Source organism: Lygodium microphyllum, chromosome 25, assembly GCF_053477565.2.
Source record: "Lygodium microphyllum isolate KBCC chromosome 25, Lygodium_microphyllum_v1.1.10, whole genome shotgun sequence".
Taxonomy (NCBI): domain Eukaryota; kingdom Viridiplantae; phylum Streptophyta; class Polypodiopsida; order Schizaeales; family Lygodiaceae; genus Lygodium; species Lygodium microphyllum.
In genome coordinates, this window is record NC_141159.1 from 87,406,809 (window position 1) to 87,425,496 (window position 18,688).

General features: G+C 42.3%; 1 protein-coding gene across 3 annotated transcripts in view; it reads right to left on the reverse strand.

The window, feature by feature from the left end:
- Window positions 1-4,291: 4,291 nt before the first annotated feature.
- Window positions 4,292-18,688, reverse strand: part of LOC148014466 (uncharacterized) — a 49,114-nt gene continuing 34,717 nt past the window's right edge. For all 3 annotated transcript variants that reach the window (XM_087666949.1, XM_087666948.1, XM_087666947.1), the window contains 3 exons: window positions 5,739-6,374; window positions 5,539-5,650; window positions 4,292-5,428 (listed from right to left, as the gene is read on the reverse strand). In XM_087666949.1, coding sequence (XP_087523075.1) covers window positions 5,314-5,428; window positions 5,539-5,650; window positions 5,739-6,318 — 807 coding nt within the window. In that variant the 5' untranslated portion in view covers window positions 6,319-6,374 and the 3' untranslated portion in view covers window positions 4,292-5,313. The remainder of the gene's footprint in view (window positions 5,429-5,538; window positions 5,651-5,738; window positions 6,375-18,688) is intronic.

The following is an 18,688-nucleotide window of genomic DNA, read 5'->3' on the forward strand; positions in this document are numbered from 1 at the left end:
ACTGAATCCTAATAGCCCTTTCCAATCAGGAAGTTCTCCATCTGAAATTTCCAAATAGCATAGTTATTGTTCTCTAATTTCTCACCCACTATTTGTGTAATGTTGTCACTCCTCTCTACATTTGCCATATTTGTAATTAAAGGTATTTATTGCAATATACCTCATGGTGCCTGACTCCCTAGAAACTACTAATAATAAATCTCTCTAGTAATTAGTGTGTTTCAGTCATAGATTTGTCAAAAACATCGCCAATCATGTGGCAAGACATCTAGATGTAGTGCCATTCCAAGTAGATAGCATATGTCTGCGTAGTTGTGAGCACTCCATTGAGCATTGAAAAGTGCTTGATAAGATCCATAATGTAGGCTAATCCCCACCAAAAATAAGGCACAAAATGCTTGCCTTCTTGACTATGGTTCATCAACCCCCACATGATAGAAATCACAAGTGCAAATCTGAAAATATCACGCTTTTCATCTGATGTCAATGATGGTCACAATGGGCCCATCCAAAAGCTCCAACACATGCTAGTAGAACCACTTTGAATGCCTCAATAGGCCATGAGAAAGCCACACAACAAATGCATACCTTTCCAACTGATGCAATGGCAATCCTGAGATTAATGATGCAAATTAGTTCCATCTCTAGATTTCCAACTCTTACTCACTGTGACACCGAGCTCTCCGACTCTGATACCATGTTAGAGAGATAGAGGCAACAGAGAGCTAATTACTCTCATTGTAGTATTTCATTATTCTTTTTTTTTCACTTCTAATTGAATAACATAACATGAACTACGTCTGAGTGACCGCATGGACTAACTAATTATGGTTAAGTCATGTACCGACTTATTAAGAACACACACGTGATTGACAACTACACACACTAGCTCGTCATGTCGGTAGGTAGTAGATGAGTGACAAGAGCTTAACTATTTGAATAGAAAGCATCGATATCCAATACCCATGAGTCGGTGTTAGATATTTCTTGTACCGAGGAACACACTTCCTCAATGATCACCATGAATAACTCCACTCTGCTTCAGCTGTATTAGCTATAACCTTCTTTTTAATCTTCATAGTGTCATTCTTTTCATTTACCTTCTTGACATAACAATCTACAATTGCATGTCCTTTCTTCTTGCAATAGAAGCACACTCCTTGAAAGTTTTTCTTATCACCCTTCTTTTTTTCACCATTGGTAGAGAACCACCTATCTTTCGCATTGGCGGAGAATGCAACATCTCCACTGCTACTACCTTCTCGAACTTTAAGCCTCGACTCCTTTATTAGTAGTGCACAAATTCCTCAAATGTGAAAGCTTAAGGTCTCACTTGAGTATTTAGGGTAATTACCAATCCATCAAACTTTTGTGAACAAATCCAAAGACATCTCCAAGCTAGCTCCTCACTAGTCTTTTGTATCTCGACACCAACCGTCTGGTCAAATAGATTCTTAATCCGAGTGATGCATGCTTCAACTCTCTCTCCTTTAGCAAACTTCTCTATTGTTAGTTGATTCTCCAAGTTCTAAATCCTTGTTTGATTTCGTGTTTCTACTAACTCTCCAATACGTTCCAAGCCTCTAATGTCTTGGTTGTATGTTGAATCAAGGTCAAAACACTATCAGAACAGCTTGTACCTAAGGCACACAATACATCTACATTTCTTCGTAAGCCCGTAGAAGATCTACATTTGGAGAAATCATAACACTCGAATTCTATGGATCGGGGGTGGATTGTGGTTTTGGGTCAGTCCCCAACACCATTTCCAAAAGCTCATAAGAATTAATGATAGTTGTGATTTTAAACTTTTATAAAGTATAGTTTGTACCATCTAACTTATCTTTGCTGAAGGTTGGTGGACAAATTCTCAGTATTTGAATTGCTGGTACAATACCACCACCACCTAATGTGCCAACACTGCTACTTGATGCAACAAATGATATTTCTTCTCTTTATTGTTGAAGCCCTTACCTCTCGCGTATTCTTTACTCCTCAGAGCCCCCTAGGCTCTGATACTATATAGAAATTACACGACATAGCAAACAAAATCTAAGGAGTAGAAAACACACAGTAAACATGAGAAGAACAAAGTATACTTTAATTTCAAATGAACTAGTACAAGGTTGGCTTTGTCCACCCGTACACTTCTACTATAAAGCTTAGATGGTGATCCAAACAAATAACAGGTGAAGAGCTTAAGGATAGCTAGAAGAACTCTGACTGGGTGAAAGATAGAGATCCACAAAGATCACCTTTTCACCATCCAATCACAAAAACTTCATCTAACATATAAGTTAAAAGCCACCTGATGTCCATGCTCACACATGGCTTCTCCTCATAATGGAAACCTTATAACTTAAGAGTGCAATGGATCTTTGGTGGTCCCTTATGAGGGTGGGGCTTTAAGCATATCTAACAAGAAGACTTTAATTGAGTCACAGTAGACATTTTGAACTTAGTTGAGTCATAAGAGATGTGTTGCACTAGGAAGAAAAAAAAAAACCAAGGGCATTGAAATATGAAGAGACAAAAAGTAATCAGTGAATTAAACGTGCAAGACAACAAAGAAAACCAAGAATAAGGCAATGAATGGTACTAATTCTCATAGAAGCTACCCTTGATGCTCACTTTTCTATAAATTTAATGTCCCCTTTCTACATTATGAGGATATCAACAAGAATAAACTATTTTCCAAAAGGGGTGTAAACCTCTTGTTATTCTAATGAGTACCACCATATAATATGTGTGATAGCCACAAAGCTCCCTCTACTAGCTCAAAAAGCTTTCTCTATTTTGTGAGCTCTTGTTATATAGTAAGTGCCACCCTATACTAGGCAAGATCACAAGGCTACTCTCCTTGCCCTCTAGTAGCTCAAGAGGCTTCCTCTACTTGTCTTCTCTCACCCTTTGATCACAAGCCTGCTCACCCACGCCTCAGAAATAAGTGTATGAGGGACCTAAACAATTAAGAGTGTACAAAAGTTAGAAATACACTTTAGCCCATCTTTACGTTGATATTCATACATAGTGGGATATCTTCCCTACAACTTCCCCACAATAGGATGTGATCACATTGTTTAGCCTTATCACTAATCCATCTACCTACATAAATTAAAGTCAAATGGGGGAATATCAAGTCACAATCCATGGATACTATCACAATGAGAGAGAGAGAGAGAGAGAGAGAGAAAGGGAAACATACATCAAAAATCTTAAAATAATAGTCTAGATAGATAGTTGGGCATACTCTTTATGCATTATACTTCAAAGTAGACAAGCCAAATATGTGTCTCAATGTAGAAGGTAGCATCTACGAACTGCACTACAACTTCCTTGGAGATAATTGATCCTATGTGCAAGGATAATTTGGAGTCAATGGAATGATATCATTTCAATGTAGTCATGCTCTCATGTCATTCCATATTAAGTTACAAACGCATATGGCAATGCAAAAGAGAACCTCAATCAAAATCACAAAAACATAAGAGGCAAGTAACTTGCACCTTAACAAAGTTAGTTGGAATGACCTACAAGTAAGGCTTGTGTCCAAACTCATTACCTCAAGCGTATGATGAGCTTGAATATCAACAATCCCTTGCACCTCACATAGACTACTAGCCTTCTAGCCAAACCTCGTATACAGAGCACGGACTTGCTTATACATTTCATCACACATTGAAATTTCTTCAATCTAGTGGAACTTGATCAATGACTTGTATAGGGGCCTAGCATGATTGGATCAATGAGAGTAAATTACATGCCCCAAATAGCTTTGATCCCCCTACATCTTGTTGCTAGTAGAAATTTTGAGATATATTCACACACTTAGGAGATAAACTTGTGTTACAAACTACAGCCTAGAATTACCCCGCATTTGGCCCGATTCAAAGGTGACATTTACGAGGTCTCTATGTGCTCTTTCCTACTAGAATTGATGCAGAGGTTATGTATGCAAACAAGAAAATCCATAAGACATTCAATTTCTAATTTTACGATCATAAAATCCCATGCAAGCGCTACAAACCTTCATCATGGAACTAGGCTGATGGGACCTTAACATGATATCCTCTGAGCCTTGCAAATGTAGTTTAATATAAAAGGATATTTTAAGACGAAGAGTTCGAGAAAACCTTCAACCATAGTACAAAGACATCAATGGAGCATCGTCCCACGTTACAATGATATGAACAAAAACTTCAGCTTCTTGGTAGATACGAAACAGAAATACTCCAACGCAGATTCTTCTGCAAAAATGATTTTCTGTTTTCTTGCATTGAATGAATGTAGATTCTAGCAAAATATTAAAGAGGTCTTATTGCCCATCAGAGCGACAATACACTCTGATCTTTTTGTGACAACAGTGCATGGTAAGGAACTTCTCTCATTCTTGATTTGGCTAAGCCCTCTGTGCCACGTGACAACCAATGAGCGGTTTCAAGAACCCTGGTTTACTAGCCTGCTTTTCTGACTATACATGTTGGCAAGCAAAGATGCACACAAGAACTAGACAATGTGGCAAAGGGCATAAAGACAAAAGGTCCAACAGAGCATGCAGCTCAATACCCACACACCTCGCATTAGCAGGCAACAGGCCACACACAAGCCATGAAAGGAGGGCAATGACAGCACAGAGCTACAAGCAAGCAGGAGTAACCATAAGGACCCAAGGGAGTGGCTTAAAGGAGGCATTGTGAGGGCAAGATGGAAGGTGGCCAATTGCTCCGTGCTTCTCTTGGTTGTGGCACTTTTGTGAAAGGAGAGAAATGACAGCCCAGAGCCACAAGCAAGGAGGAGAGAATATAAAGACCCAAAAGAATGGCCTAAAGGAGAAATTGTGAGGGCAAGATGAAAGCCCACCAATTGCTCTGTGCTTCTCTTGGTCGTATCACCTTTGTGGCCTTTCAAATGTCTAAAGTATGAAAACCTTGGACAAAGGTTTCAGAAAAGCTGCTTTGATCAAACACCTAGCAGAAGAGAATCATAAGGATCCATTAATATATTTTCATTTAAATCTTGAACAATCAGTTCGACTCAACATATACAATAGTGCGAATGTAGCAACAAAATCAGCTCCAAAATATGAAAAAGATATCAGGACACCCTGTCATACTAATAGAAGTCAAACGGAAGAAAACATACGACTTCCAACAGGCTGTCATACTGGAAGTGGATCACAAAGTTGGGGGCAAACAGTCGGGATACCCAAAAGCAAAAGTATCATGCTTCTTCGCAGTGTTAGTTTTAACAAGCGGTGCTTTGCACCAGCTTGGCTGTGCCTCGTGTTAATTCCATACATCAAACTCTTAAGCATCACCTTGGCCGTTTCCTCATATTTTCTGCTACTGTCTTCATGGCCTCAGCCATCTTAAGTAAGACTTCCGAAAGGACTTCAGTCAGTTGTGCACTGCATTGTTCTTGAGCATGCCTGTGTAAAAAGGCTAATTAGTTTGAGGATATTCCAAATTAGGTTGCAATGAGTCAAACAAAGGAGCCATTGAGACGTTCATTAGAGTCGCACATATAAACCCAACAAACCTTGTAGCACTCTCCAGTGCCTCAACAAGGGGGTCGCTTGCACTATCAGCTTGAGAACTATGAACAGTCTTTTTGCACTCCTTTATCGGTATCTGTTCCTTGGACAAAGCCCCTACATAGCCAGGCAAACAGTCAGAGTTCTAAGGTTAGGGGAAAACCAGAGGTTTTTAAGAATGCCGGAAAAGCTTGTTTAAACTTACATGAGTCCTCTTGTGAGGATGGATCTCCATGTGAATCCACATATGTTAGCATTGCCGCGGAGCGACCATCAAGTGAGCCACTTGGAAGATCGTGGTCCCCTTCAGAACTGACACACCTTACTTTGTTGCTGAAGTTTGTTTGCAGCTGCAGAGTTGTATTTGATCCCATAAATAAATCCATGCAATCATAAACCTCCCTGTCAAAACTACCAGGAAGGTTATTGTCTTTCCGGATGGATGATGGCATCTGCCAAAAAGAAGGGTCTTTAGAAGTTCCTTCCCAATCCTTTATTCTTTTGAAGTTCTTCGACAAGTCTTGCCAGCGCTTTCGGCACTGTTCAGCATCCCTACCTACACCATCTTTTCCACAAATAGAAGAAATCCTATCCCATTTCTGTTCACTAGCTGCCATACGCCCCTTTGTTGTGGCAGAGGTGAACTCCTCCATCTGTCTTTGGTAAGCTTTCACAAGAATAATAGTTTCATGTTTTTCCCAATTTGGATAGCGTACTCGTGTGATTTTCACTTTCTTTGCTGGTGGCTGGATGATTTGTAAGTGGTCAGCAGGGCTCTCATCCATGTCAGCACCAACAAAGTAAGATCTGCTATGGGAACTTGCAAGTTGCGAAGGCCCACCTACATAGCCACACAGGCTTTACTTCTCTGTTTATAGCAATAAATCATGCAAGCTCAGCAGTCTCCAGTCTAAACCTTTCCCCATAGAAGAAAACAAAAAAACATCTGATGTTGGTTCAAAACACAAACAGTAAAAGGTAAGTGCTTTGATCAGTCCTTACCATGCCACTGAGTGGAAATTAAGTCAGTGTTTAAGCACTTCAGCATGAACGAAAAGAACTAGTCTATCAATTGCATGTTTTCTGTACAAGTTCATAACATTTTTAAATACCAACTAATTGCGATAGTTTTAACAGAACCATGGAGTTTTGGATGCTAATCTCTCTTCAGGGAGCCTAAACTAGAAAGTAACCGAGGTTTCAAAGGCCTATTCGAAGCACATCAAATGCAGTACAAAGCAGAGAAGCCACTAAATAGAAGGGTTAGTCACTAGTGCCACCCCAAAGATTAAGGTGATGCAAAAACTGGAGGTACAAATAGCTATGCAGTAGGCAGAGCCAGGTTTTTGTTGTTGGGGCTAGCGGAGAGAGGTTCAGCATTCAAAGATCAATGAGACATGGATGTCTGCTCCCCCCTTTTCTTATTCGTAAGAGTTGCAGGCAAACGGACCATTTTCGGGCAGCAGGCGGGTAGCACGAGCAGCAGGCAGGCAGCATGGATAGTTGGGCAGATCACCCCTAGGAACAAGTAGTCACGCCAGAGCAGTCCGACAGGCAGGGTGCCACATGGCACAGCAGTCGGCCAGATTCAGCTTGCCCGACCTCCATATTCTTTTCCTTTTTCAGTCCCTATTTATTCTTCCCCTGCCTTGTTAAGCTAAAAAAGATGAATTACACATTAAATCTTCACTGGCTCATTAAAACAGCCCCAAAACTCAAATATTATTAAAGTTTCTATGTCCCATAAGCAAACACCCAAACTTTGGGAAGATCCACATCTATAAATAGGAGGCCGGCCCATCAAATAGTAGTTAGAGCAAACAAGCTCTATATAATGCGTCTGGTGCCTCCGTGACCTCCACGGTCCATCCTGTGGTTCCTACTCCTCAGCGACCCCCTCGATCCATGAATCACGGAGTGTGTCATGGGCCCAACGAGGAGGAGGCCGGATCTCTCCTCGGCACTCCCCATCTACGGAAGACTTGGGTACATCCACTACGTAGTGGTACCTACACTTCCGAGGTGTTGCATGTGCCAAGTTTAGGGTATCATTTGCTTTCGGTACATAAGATTTGTTCTCTAGGTCTCTCGGTGGAGTTTGATAGTGATGCTATTCGCGTTCTTGATCGTGGATCGAGGAAGGTTCTCTCTTCAAGGTATGAGGAGAATGGCATCTACAAATTGAAGTCTTCTTCCGCTCTTACCTCTCTTCTTCTTACCTCTCAGACACAATCCAAGCTATGGCATGCTCAGTTTGGCCACCTGAACTATGAGTATCTTTAGAAGGTGTCGCGAGGATCGCTTGTTCGAGGTTTGCCGAACATAGTGGTGAGCGAACTCCTCAAGAGAATGGCATTTTGGAGCGGAAGAACCGAAGACACACCATGATGGAGCACCGACAGACACCTCAGTTTTTGTGGGTTGAGGCAGTGGCTACGGCAGTCCACATTCTAAATCGATCCCCCACTTCAGCCATTGACAGGATGATACCTTTTGAGGCTTACTTTGGGACTACGTCATATGTCTCTTATTTCAGAGTCTTTGGGTGTGATGCCTATGTGCACATCCCGAAGGCGCAGCATGAAAAATTTGAAGCGCCTTCTCGACAACAAGTATTTGTTGGCTACAACTCCAAGTCCTAAGGTTATCTCTTGTATGATCTCGTCAAGCGGGATGTCTACACGAGCCGAGATGTGCGGTTCGTGGAAGTTCCGGCCACAGAGGGGGGTGAGGAGCACCCGGTACTTGGAGATCCAAGGGAGAGTTGGACTCCTGAGACAGTTCTGTGCAACCACCGCTCCACAATCCTTCGTGTCCTTATCCTTGTCGGGCCAGTCCTTCTTACCCGAGGAAGACTTATTCACGGACAGGGTCCGCATTTGCACCACCAAAGAAACCCTCTTCATAAGGATCATCCGGTTGTACATCTGGTCAAGCTCCAGCCATATCTCCCAAGCCACCGTCAAGTGCTCTATATGGGCTATCACGGCTGTTGTACGAGACAAAAAAAGAAAAGAATGAATCTTGGCATTCAGCTTGTCCCAACGAGACTGGGCCTTGGTCAACTCCGCACGAGCATTTGAAGAGAGTTTGGACTCATCCCTCGCCGAGGACCGGTTGATCTCCTCCATCACAAGCTCCGCCAAATCATAAGACTCCAATGTGGCCAACATCATCACACGCCAGATGCGGTAATTGTCGCCATCAAACTTTTGATCTGAGGGAAGAGCCAGTAAGACAGGCACCTTCCGGTCCATGATCGCTTGGAACTCCACGTCAATCTCTATAGACATCTTCACTTGAAATACCTGCACAAATGCAAAAGAAACCCTCTCTGACTGTGAAAACGCAGCCTACTAGGACTCTTGTCTCTGTGTCCCGAATCTTCTTCAGCCCCGCCGAAGGCGATGAAAAGGTAAAATCTGCACTTGAAGGCCAAAATCACGACCTTCTTCCTTCTCTAACACCAGAAAAACAGTAACAGCTTCATCAAATCTTCTCTTTTCTCGCACGCCCATGCTCGCCTCGGCCTTGTCCTGATGCATAGCCCGCCTGCTCACACTTGAACGCTGAAAACTCCTCTTCAGATACGTCCCAATCCTTCAATGCTCTAATACCATGTCAGAGTGAAGCAATGCGGAAGTGAATAACCGTGACAAAGAGTGAACAAAGAGAGAAGAGAGAGAGGGAAAGAGACAGTGAAACGTAGAAAATCTACAATGAAGAATGTTGTATAAAGATGCAGAATTATACACGGGTGCAAAGAAAATATCTACGTATGTCTCCACCTTGAGGACCTCCATCTCCGTCAGCCCCGAGTGCAGTCTCCGTCACCAACCGGCTGAAATTTGTCAAATACAAGTGTTGTAGTCTGCTGGAAACTCAACCTTATAAAGGCTGAAAAGAATGCCTGAAAAATACACGAAATAACCAGGTCCGCTGCATTTAAATGCAGCTGTCGCGGGGACGTGAAATTTTGAGATGCTTTAATCTTGCTAGTAACATTTGATTAAGTTACTAATCAAATGTGCAAGGTTGTTTAGCACATGTGATGCACATGGCAGTTATTTCATGGGAACGGGCCAAGGACCCCGAGGATGCAATAGGTGTTAAAGGCAAAAGTTGTGTTAAATTATGCCAATTGGGTTTTGGTGGTCAGTTGGTGCCAGGTTGGACCCTAGGACGATTGTTTGGCCGTTAAGTGTTAGTGGTGACACTAGGGACTAGCATTAATTAATTAATTAATGCTAGTCTAAGGGTCAACAGAGGTTGGAAACCACTCCAAGTTGCAAATGGCCTAGCCAATTTCATTCTAGATAGGCATGTTTAATTTTAGGGAGGGTCAAAAGGGCTGAAATTAATTTTCAGAATTAATTAATTCTGAAAAATTAATTTAATGGCTGAAAATGCATTAGGAAGGCTCCCACTTGGCAAAACTTTCCCATGCAACTAGGGAGAAGGCTGTTGGAGGGTGGTGGAAGCTGAATGACAGCCATTTGGAGATTGGTGGAGGGAGAGGAGGTGATCAGATTTGGCTCTGAGAGGCGACAACGACTGATCGCGTGCCGCGTCAGGACAAGGGGCAGCAGGTTTTCTCTTCCACCTCAAGAGAGGCGGCGGTAGGAAAGGAGGGCTCGCCAACCGAGCTGGTGTTTTACCCCCCTTTTGAAGCTGTTGGTGCCATCAGATTTGTCATCAAAGCTACGAATCAGAAGATACATTTCAGCTGATTTTCTCTCTTTCTACAGCATTCTTTTATCTCCTCCAGTCTATGCTCAAGTATTCTCAGCAATTCTCAGCCACGGGTAGCAAAGTATAGCCAAATTTGGTGGACAGCAAAGAGTTTACTGCTGTAAACCCTAAATTACAACAATAATTAGGGTTTAGCAGCCACCTTGGGACCCATGCCATCAGTCAAAGGCATTATACACTGAAATCAGCACCGGAAATTTGTGGAATTGTGAAAATTTCAGATACCAGTCCATCTATTGTGAATTTGGGGCAGCATTTGACTAGTTGGGGTTCCATTAGAGCAAGTCCTGGGTGAAAATCAAGGGGCAATTTGCCCGAATGCTTTGCTGATTATTTGAATAGCAAGGGGCTTTTGAATCAGCCAAGGAGATTGTGAAATCTCGGCTTGTAATTTATCCATCAGCAATTGAAATTAAAGAAATACCGAAAGGGGAGCCAGTTTTGGGGCCAACAGGATGTCCACTGTCCAAGTTTATGAAGGTAAAGTGAGCATTTCAGTTTATGTTCATTTGCTAATTGCTGTAATTAAGTGCTTAATCAGGTTAAACTACCCTATCCAAGAAGGAAGGTTGGTTTCATGGTTTCATTGCCGGGATAATCACTCAATCTCTTGATTTGGTGAGCCCGAGGCACCTGATTGCAAGCCAAAGCTTTGTGCTAGTGCTGATTTTTGTGCTCAGCTGAGAAATTACAGCAACATGTCTTCATATAGTGAGATGGAATCAAGCAGTGATGATGCCTCTCAGTATGGACATTCTCATGGGAATGAAGAAAATGCAATGCCTAATCTTGGACAAGGCTCTCATGATGGACAACAAGCTGAAAATGTTGTTGTTAGGCAAGATGCAGGGCCTTCAAGCCGTCATGAGGTAGATGACCAGCAAAGTGAAGAGGAATTTGATGACTAGTTCAAGAATAGGATGAGGACAGCAGCAAATCTCTTTGCTGAATTGGCAAAGGATCCTCAATTCACTCGACTTTTTAATGCTCCGAAAAAGGATAGCAAGGGCAAGAAGAAGAAGTCAACTTCTACACCTTCGGGACAGCAAGATGCACCGAAGGTAGTGCCAAATCCTTCACTTGAAGCTCCTAAAGAGGCCAATGAAGCTAAACAATTGGTACCTATGGGGCAAGGAATGCAAATGCAAGGCCATTATGAAAGTGCCAATCCAATGGATTTTGGACAGCCGGGCATGCATGCTATGATGGGGCAGCTAGGATACTTTGGTGGTAGCACAATTTTTCATGCAATGGTTGGCCAAGGGCCGCATACGAGAATACATGGCACAAATCCCTATGGTATGCAGCAGCCAATGCACGGTGTCCAAGGCCCATTGTTTTCAGGTATGGCTGAAAATGTGCAAAACCCTATGTATGGTAGCATTGGCTTGATGCCTAGGGCACAAAGTGGAATGTTTGGCAATGCATCTGCACCCTCGAATGCTTATGGGGCTCAAGGAATGACTGCTGGTCATCCAAATGCTTCATTTGGGCTTGATCATGATGTAAATACAGCAAATGCACCCTTTTTGCAGTAGCCAGCGTATGACAACTTGACTCCCAAAGGGGAAGCAAAAGACTATGCTGAGGGTGGAAAAGCAGTGAGTCCTTCAGTGGTGCACAAGATAGACTGAAAGCTTTGACCTTCATTCAACAGTTTGATGCAGCCTATTCAAGGGGAAACTTCACCGAATCCTCTAAGATTCGAAAGGCAGCCACTTTCTTGAAGGGGAATGCATTGCAGTGGTGGTCCACGCTCTTGATGCAAGGTAGAGCACCGTCAACATGGGTACAATTCAAGCAAATGTTTGCATCAAATTGGTTGACTAGTACCTTTGAGGTGGACATCATGACAGCTTGGAACAAGCTTGATGCTAAGGAATGCAAGAATTTAGAGCAATACAATGAGAAGTTTTGGGATGCATTGCTGCCAGTCACTTCTTATCGTGCCGTACCCCTTCATGAGCAAGTGGCAAAATATGTATGTGGGCTGCCCAAAGGAATCAGGGATTTTTGCCTAAAATCCACCATGTCTAGCATGTCTCAGCTCATAGAGACCGATGTTACAGCCGATGCTTTGCTGCGTGGAAAGGATTCGGGCTTCCAAGAGATCGGGGAGAAGCCGAATAAAAAGTTGTTTAAGGCTAAGAAAAGGGGCATATCTGAAAACCAGCCTGAAAAGAGGCCAAACAGCAAAGAAGGGGCTCGAAAACATTGGCACAACGTAGGGAATTAATGGCTGCAAATAAATGCTTTACTTGTGAACAGGAGGGTTATATTGCAAAGAATTGTCCCAATAGGCAGCAAGCTGCAAAATCAGAAAATCAAGGAGATCCTAAGGGTAAAAGACCCAAAACATCAGTGGGATTGGTGCCCAATGTTGTTAGTGATCAGCCTAATGATGATGCTACTGAGTTGTACAGAGCATGGGGCAAAATTAGGGATCAGCATGCATTGATCTTCTTTGATAATGGTGCACGAGCCAACTTCATCTCTACTGACATGGCAGCCCGTCTAGGCATCAAAGAGGATGAGATGGGAGCCATGGGGAAAGTTGGAATGGCATGTAAGGGTCATGCAGAACCTGTCACACCACTCATTGGAAAGCTTCGGTTGCACATACAGGGATATGTGGATAGCGAAGAGTTTTACATTGCTCCACTTGAGGATTGTGATGTGTTGCTTGGTATGCCATGGTGCCACCGTATGCATGCAGTGATTGATTCATATGCAAAAGAGATCACTATTCAACATAAGGAAAAGACACTCACACTTGATGTAAAGTTGAAAGGGGAATCTGTCCCTATTGTATCTGCAGCTGCTATTTCTAAAGTAATGAAAAATCATCTTTCAACGTATTTAGTTTTTGCTAAGGATAAGGATGATAGTGAAAATGTTGGGAATATGTCTAAATTAGAAAAAGATCGCATGTCATTTCTGAAAATGTATACTGATTGCTTCTCTCAATAACTTCCAAAGCAGCTACCATTTGAAAGACCCGAAGATCATGGCATAGACCTTATCCCTGGAAGTAGCCCTCCTAATAAACCACCCTATAGAGTCAGTGCAGCCCAACAAGAGGAGATTATGAGTCAGGTAAATGAGTTGTTAGAAAAAGGGCTGATTTAGCCCAACTCATCTCCTTTTTGTTCTCCAATGCTTTTGGTACAGAAAAAGGATGGTTCATGGCGTATGTGCATTGCCCATCATGCTCTGAACAAGATCACGATAAAGAACCACTTTCCGATCCCTCGGATCGATGATGTTATGGATAGATTACAAGGGGCAACAATATTCAGCCGTATAGATTTGAAAAGTGGGTATCATCAGATACAAATTAGATCGGAAGATGTGCCTAAGACGGCTTTTAGGACATCTTTTGGGTTATATGAATTTCTTGTCATGCCTTTTGGACTTATGAATGCTCCTGCCATTTTTAATCGGATGATGGATCGCATCTTTTGGCCACATAGAGCATTTGTGGGTACTTTCTTTGATGACAGGATTGTCTATTCAAAGAATGAGACGGAGCATAGAAAGCACCTGGACATTGTTTTCAATGAGCTACGTAAGCATAGGTTGGTTATCAATGACAAGAAGAGTGAATTCTTTTTGCATGAAATCCACTTCTTGGGACATATTGTATCGGCTGATGGTATTTGTATGGACCCTGCTAAGGTTGAAGCAATACGTTCATGGCCAGCTTTGAAGAATGTTCATGAGATCCGCAACTTCTTGGATTTATGTTCTTACTATAGGAAGTATGTACGCGGGTTTGCTGAAATTGCATCTCCATTACATGCTTTGCAAAAGAAATACGTGCCATTTAGATGGACAGCAGTGGAAATTTTAGCATTTGAAAAGTTGAAGAAAAATATGGCTTCAGATCTTGTGCTTGTGTTGCTTGATCTAAGAAAGTCATTTGTGGTTCAGTGTGATGCATGTGGTAACAGCATTGGGGCTGTCCTTATGCAAGGTGGCCGAGTTGTGGCTTATGAGAGCCAAATTTTCCACGGTGCAGAGAGGAATTTACAGGTTTATGAGAAAAAGCTCTTGGCTGTAATTCATACACTGTCTACGTGAAAACATTATTTGTTGGGGGCTGATTTTACAGTGCAGACAAACCATCAAACTTTGAGGTACTTTCTGACACAAACAAAGTTGTCAGAGAAGTATATGAGATGGGCAAATTTTCTCTCTATGTTTCATTTTCAGATTGTACACATTGATGGTAAAAAGAATGTTGTGGCTGATACACTGTCACGTAAGCCACAAATTTCAGCCGTCACTATGGTTTATCACACTGAGTTGGATGCCATGAAAGAGCAATATACTATTGATTCGGACTTTGCTAATGTTTATGATCAGCTTTGCAATGGCCAAAGGCATGAGCATTTTATGCTAAGAGATGGATTTCTGTTGATGCATGGACGATTGTGTGTCACAAAGCAGTTGAGGCCTAGAGTGATCATTGAAAGTCATGCTCATCCGTATGCAGGACACAGAGGTATTGATGCCACGATCAAGGCAGTGGAGCATTTCTTTTATTGGCCAGCTTTGAGGCATGATGTAGAGCAGTTTGTTAGGGCATGCATCATATGTCAGAAGATAAAGCATGATAGGCAAAAGATGCCGGGCTTGTTGCAGCCCTTGCCTATTCCAGATAGGCCTTGGCAGAGCATTTCTATGGACTTTATCTTTGAGCTTTCTAGGACACCTACAGGGAATGATGGAATATGGACTATTATTTGCAAGTTTAGCAAACAAGCCCATTTCATTCCGGTGAGGAAGAAGATAAAGGTTGATCATATGGCACAATTATTTATGCAGCACATTTTCAAGTATCATGGTATGCTTGAGTCGATCATCAGTGATCGAGACCCTCAGATGACCAGTCTATTCTGGAAGGGGTGTTTGAAAATATGGGTACCACACTGAAATTCTCATCATCCTTCCATCCGCAGACAAATGGTCAGTCTGAGGAAGCAAATTCCACAATGTTGGATCTCTTGAAGTGCTATGTTTCAAACCACAAGACACAGTGGGAGCAATATTTGCCATTGATTGAGTTTGCATACAATAATACAGTGCATAGTTCCACTGGCAAGGCTCCATTTGAGGTGGTTGAGGGTGGCAAGAAGGTTCCACCTATTTTGCACACTAAGGATAAGATCTTTGAGACTGTTCGCTTTGTGAAAAGCTTGGATGCAGCCTATGCAAAGATAAAGTATGCACTTCAAAGGTCACAGGACAAGCAAAAGCGGGCAGCTGATCACCATAGACGTGCTTTGTAGTTTGCAGAGGGCGATTATATATTGCTGCATTTCGAAAAGGCAAGGTTAAAAAAGATTAAGGGAAGAGAGAGGTTGTATCCGAAGTTAAGCATGAGATACTATGGGCCCTTTCAAGTGTTGGAAAAGGTCAGCGGTGTTGCATATCAGCTGAAATTACCTCCACGTTGGCGGATACACAATGCCTTTCATGTCAGTTTGTTGAGACCTTTTCGTGGTGATGTGCCAGAAAATTTATCTACTGAAATTCAGCCAAAGGTTGAGGAACTAGATGAGATTTTGGTACCTGAGTAGATTTTGGCACATAAGGAAAGGAAGGTCAGAGGTAAAGTTTCCAGAAGATATTTGGTGAAGTTTCAAAATTATTCACCAATGGATGCAAAATGGATGGAAGAGGATGACTTAGCAAACCATCCTCAGTTGTTACAACTTTATCTCGATGCCTTTCAATTAGAGCCGACTTTGGCTCGGGCTTACTCAGGTTCAACAGAGTGGGCGTCCGGAGCATTGCCTGATGCTCAAGGGGAAGGTAGCACTTCCACACCACCAATTTTGGACAGCTCTCCTATGTAGTGGATCTCGGATGTATTCAGCATGCATCCAAGATACTGTGCTGACAGTATGTCTGCCATGAGATCACTACTCGGTGTACTAGTCACTCTGAGATACATGTATATGAGTATGGTTGTCACCGCGGCTCTAAGACCATACTTATGCATGAGTTTTTGGACGAGTTTGGCATGAGTTTTTGCCTCAATTTTGAGATCAATTTCTGATTAGTTCCAGCTCAGTTTTTTATCAATTTGAGAACCGTTTATGATCACTTTGGGATCAGTTTTCATCAGCTTTTGCATCAGTTTCTGGTTTTTACCATCAGCTTGTGATTAGTTTGGAGTCACATTTGCAGCCATTTGTGATCAATTCTCATATCAGTCCATGATCAGTTTATGATTAGGTCATGCTCAATTTTTAATGGTTTACAGCTGATTCCATGGACAGCCGCATGTAAACGAATGCCATTGAAAGTTTCAGCCATGGTTTATGCTGAGAATATGCTTTACTGTGGTTTTGAAGTCAAAACGGTTGAGAAACATGAGTTATGGATGCATCCAATGGTTTCTAGCAACAGTTTTGGACTGTTTTTCAGTTTTCTATTATGTTTTGCTGGCTGGAAATTTTCAATAAGTTTTGCGCATATGCAACGGTTTGACAACAATGGCCAATGTTGTGGTGACTGTCATGCCAAATTGAAATTCCAGTGCAATATACTTTTGCTTTGGCCCAATGCAGTGCAATCGAGGACGATTGCAAGGTTTTCAAGGGGGAGGTCTGTCACGAGGACGTGAAATTTCGAGATGCTTTAATCTTGCTAGTAACATTTGATTAAGTTACTAATCAAATGTGCAAGGTTGTTTAGCACAAGTGATGCACATGGCAGATATTTCATGGGAATGGGCCAAGGGCCCCGAGGATGCAGTGGGTGTAAAGCCAAAAGTTGTGTTAAGTTATGCCAATTGGGTTTTGGTGGTCAGTTGGTGCCAGGTTAGACCCTAGGACAATTGTTTGCCCATTAAGTGTTAGTGGTGACACTAGGGACTAGCATTAATTAATTAATTAATGCTAGTCTAAGGGTCAACAGAGGTTGGAAACCACTCCAAATTGCAAATGGCCTAGCCAATTTCATTCTAGATGGGCATGTTTAATTTTAGGGAGGGTCAAAAGGGCTGAAATTAATTTTCAGAATTAATTAATTCTGAAAAATTAATTTAATGGCTGGAAATGCATTAGGAAAGCTCCCACTTGGCAAAACTTTCCCATGCAACTAGGGAGAAGGCTGTTGGAGGGTGGTGGAAGCTGAATGGCAGCCATTCGGAGCTTGGTGGAGGGAGAGGAGGTGATCAGATTTGGCTCTGAGAGGCAACGACGACTGATCGTGCGCCGCGACAGGATAGGGGGCAGCAGGTTTTCTCTTCCGCCTCAAGAGAGGCGACGGTAGGAGAGGAGGGCTCGCCAACCGAGCTGGTGTTTTACCCCCCTTTTGAAGTTGTTGGTGCCATCAGATTTTTCATCAAAGCTACGAATCAGAAGATACATTTCAGCTGATTTTCTCTCTTTCTACAGCATTCTCTCATCTCCTCCAGTCTATGCTCAAGTATTCTCAACAATTCTCAGTCATAGGTAGCAAAGTACAGCCAAATTTGGTGGACAGCAGAGAGTTTATTGCTGTAAACCCTAAATTACAACAGTAATTAGGGTTTAGCAGCCACCTTGGGACCCATGCTATCAGTCAAAGGCATTGTACACTGAAATCAGCCCGAAAATTCATGGAATTGTGAGGATTTCAGATGCCAGCCCATCTATTGTAAATTTGGGGCAGCATTTGACCAGTTGGGGTTCCATTAGAGCAAGTCCTGGGTGAAAATCAAGGGGCAATTTGCCCAAATGCTTTGCTAATTATTAGAACAACAAGGGGCTTTTGAATCAGCCAAGGAGATTGTGAAATCTTGGCTTGTAATTTATCCATCAACAACTGAAATTAAAGAAATACTGAAAAGGGAGCCAGTTTTGGGGCCAACAAGGTGTCCACTGTCTAAGTTTATGAAGGTAAAGTGAGCATTTCAGTTTATGTTCATTTGCTAATTGCTGTAATTAAGTGCTTAATCAAGTTAAACCACCCTATCCGAGAAGAAAGGTTGGTTTCAGCACAGCCGACTGCTGTCACGGACTGCAGTCGAACAGTTCGACTGTTGACGTGGCAACAGTAAGACTCTCAATAGGAGTAACATGAAAAGAGGCACCGCTGTCCACTATCCATGATTGAGATAGCCCATCATGAGCTGAAAGTAAGACATCAATTACCTCCTTATTAGTGATGTGCATATCACTTATTGCTGCCATAACATCTATGTCATTACATGAGATTGCAACAAGTATCACTCCAGTGTCAGAGAGCTCTTCAATGACCACACTAGATACAACATTTGCCTTTGCAACTTCTTTTGAGGGAGAGCTGTCATCATCTTTCTTGTCATCCTTCTTTTTCTTTCTTTGTTGTTTCTTTCTTTCTTGCTCTTTCTTGTAGTAGCGACAATTGGGCTTTTTATACCCTTTA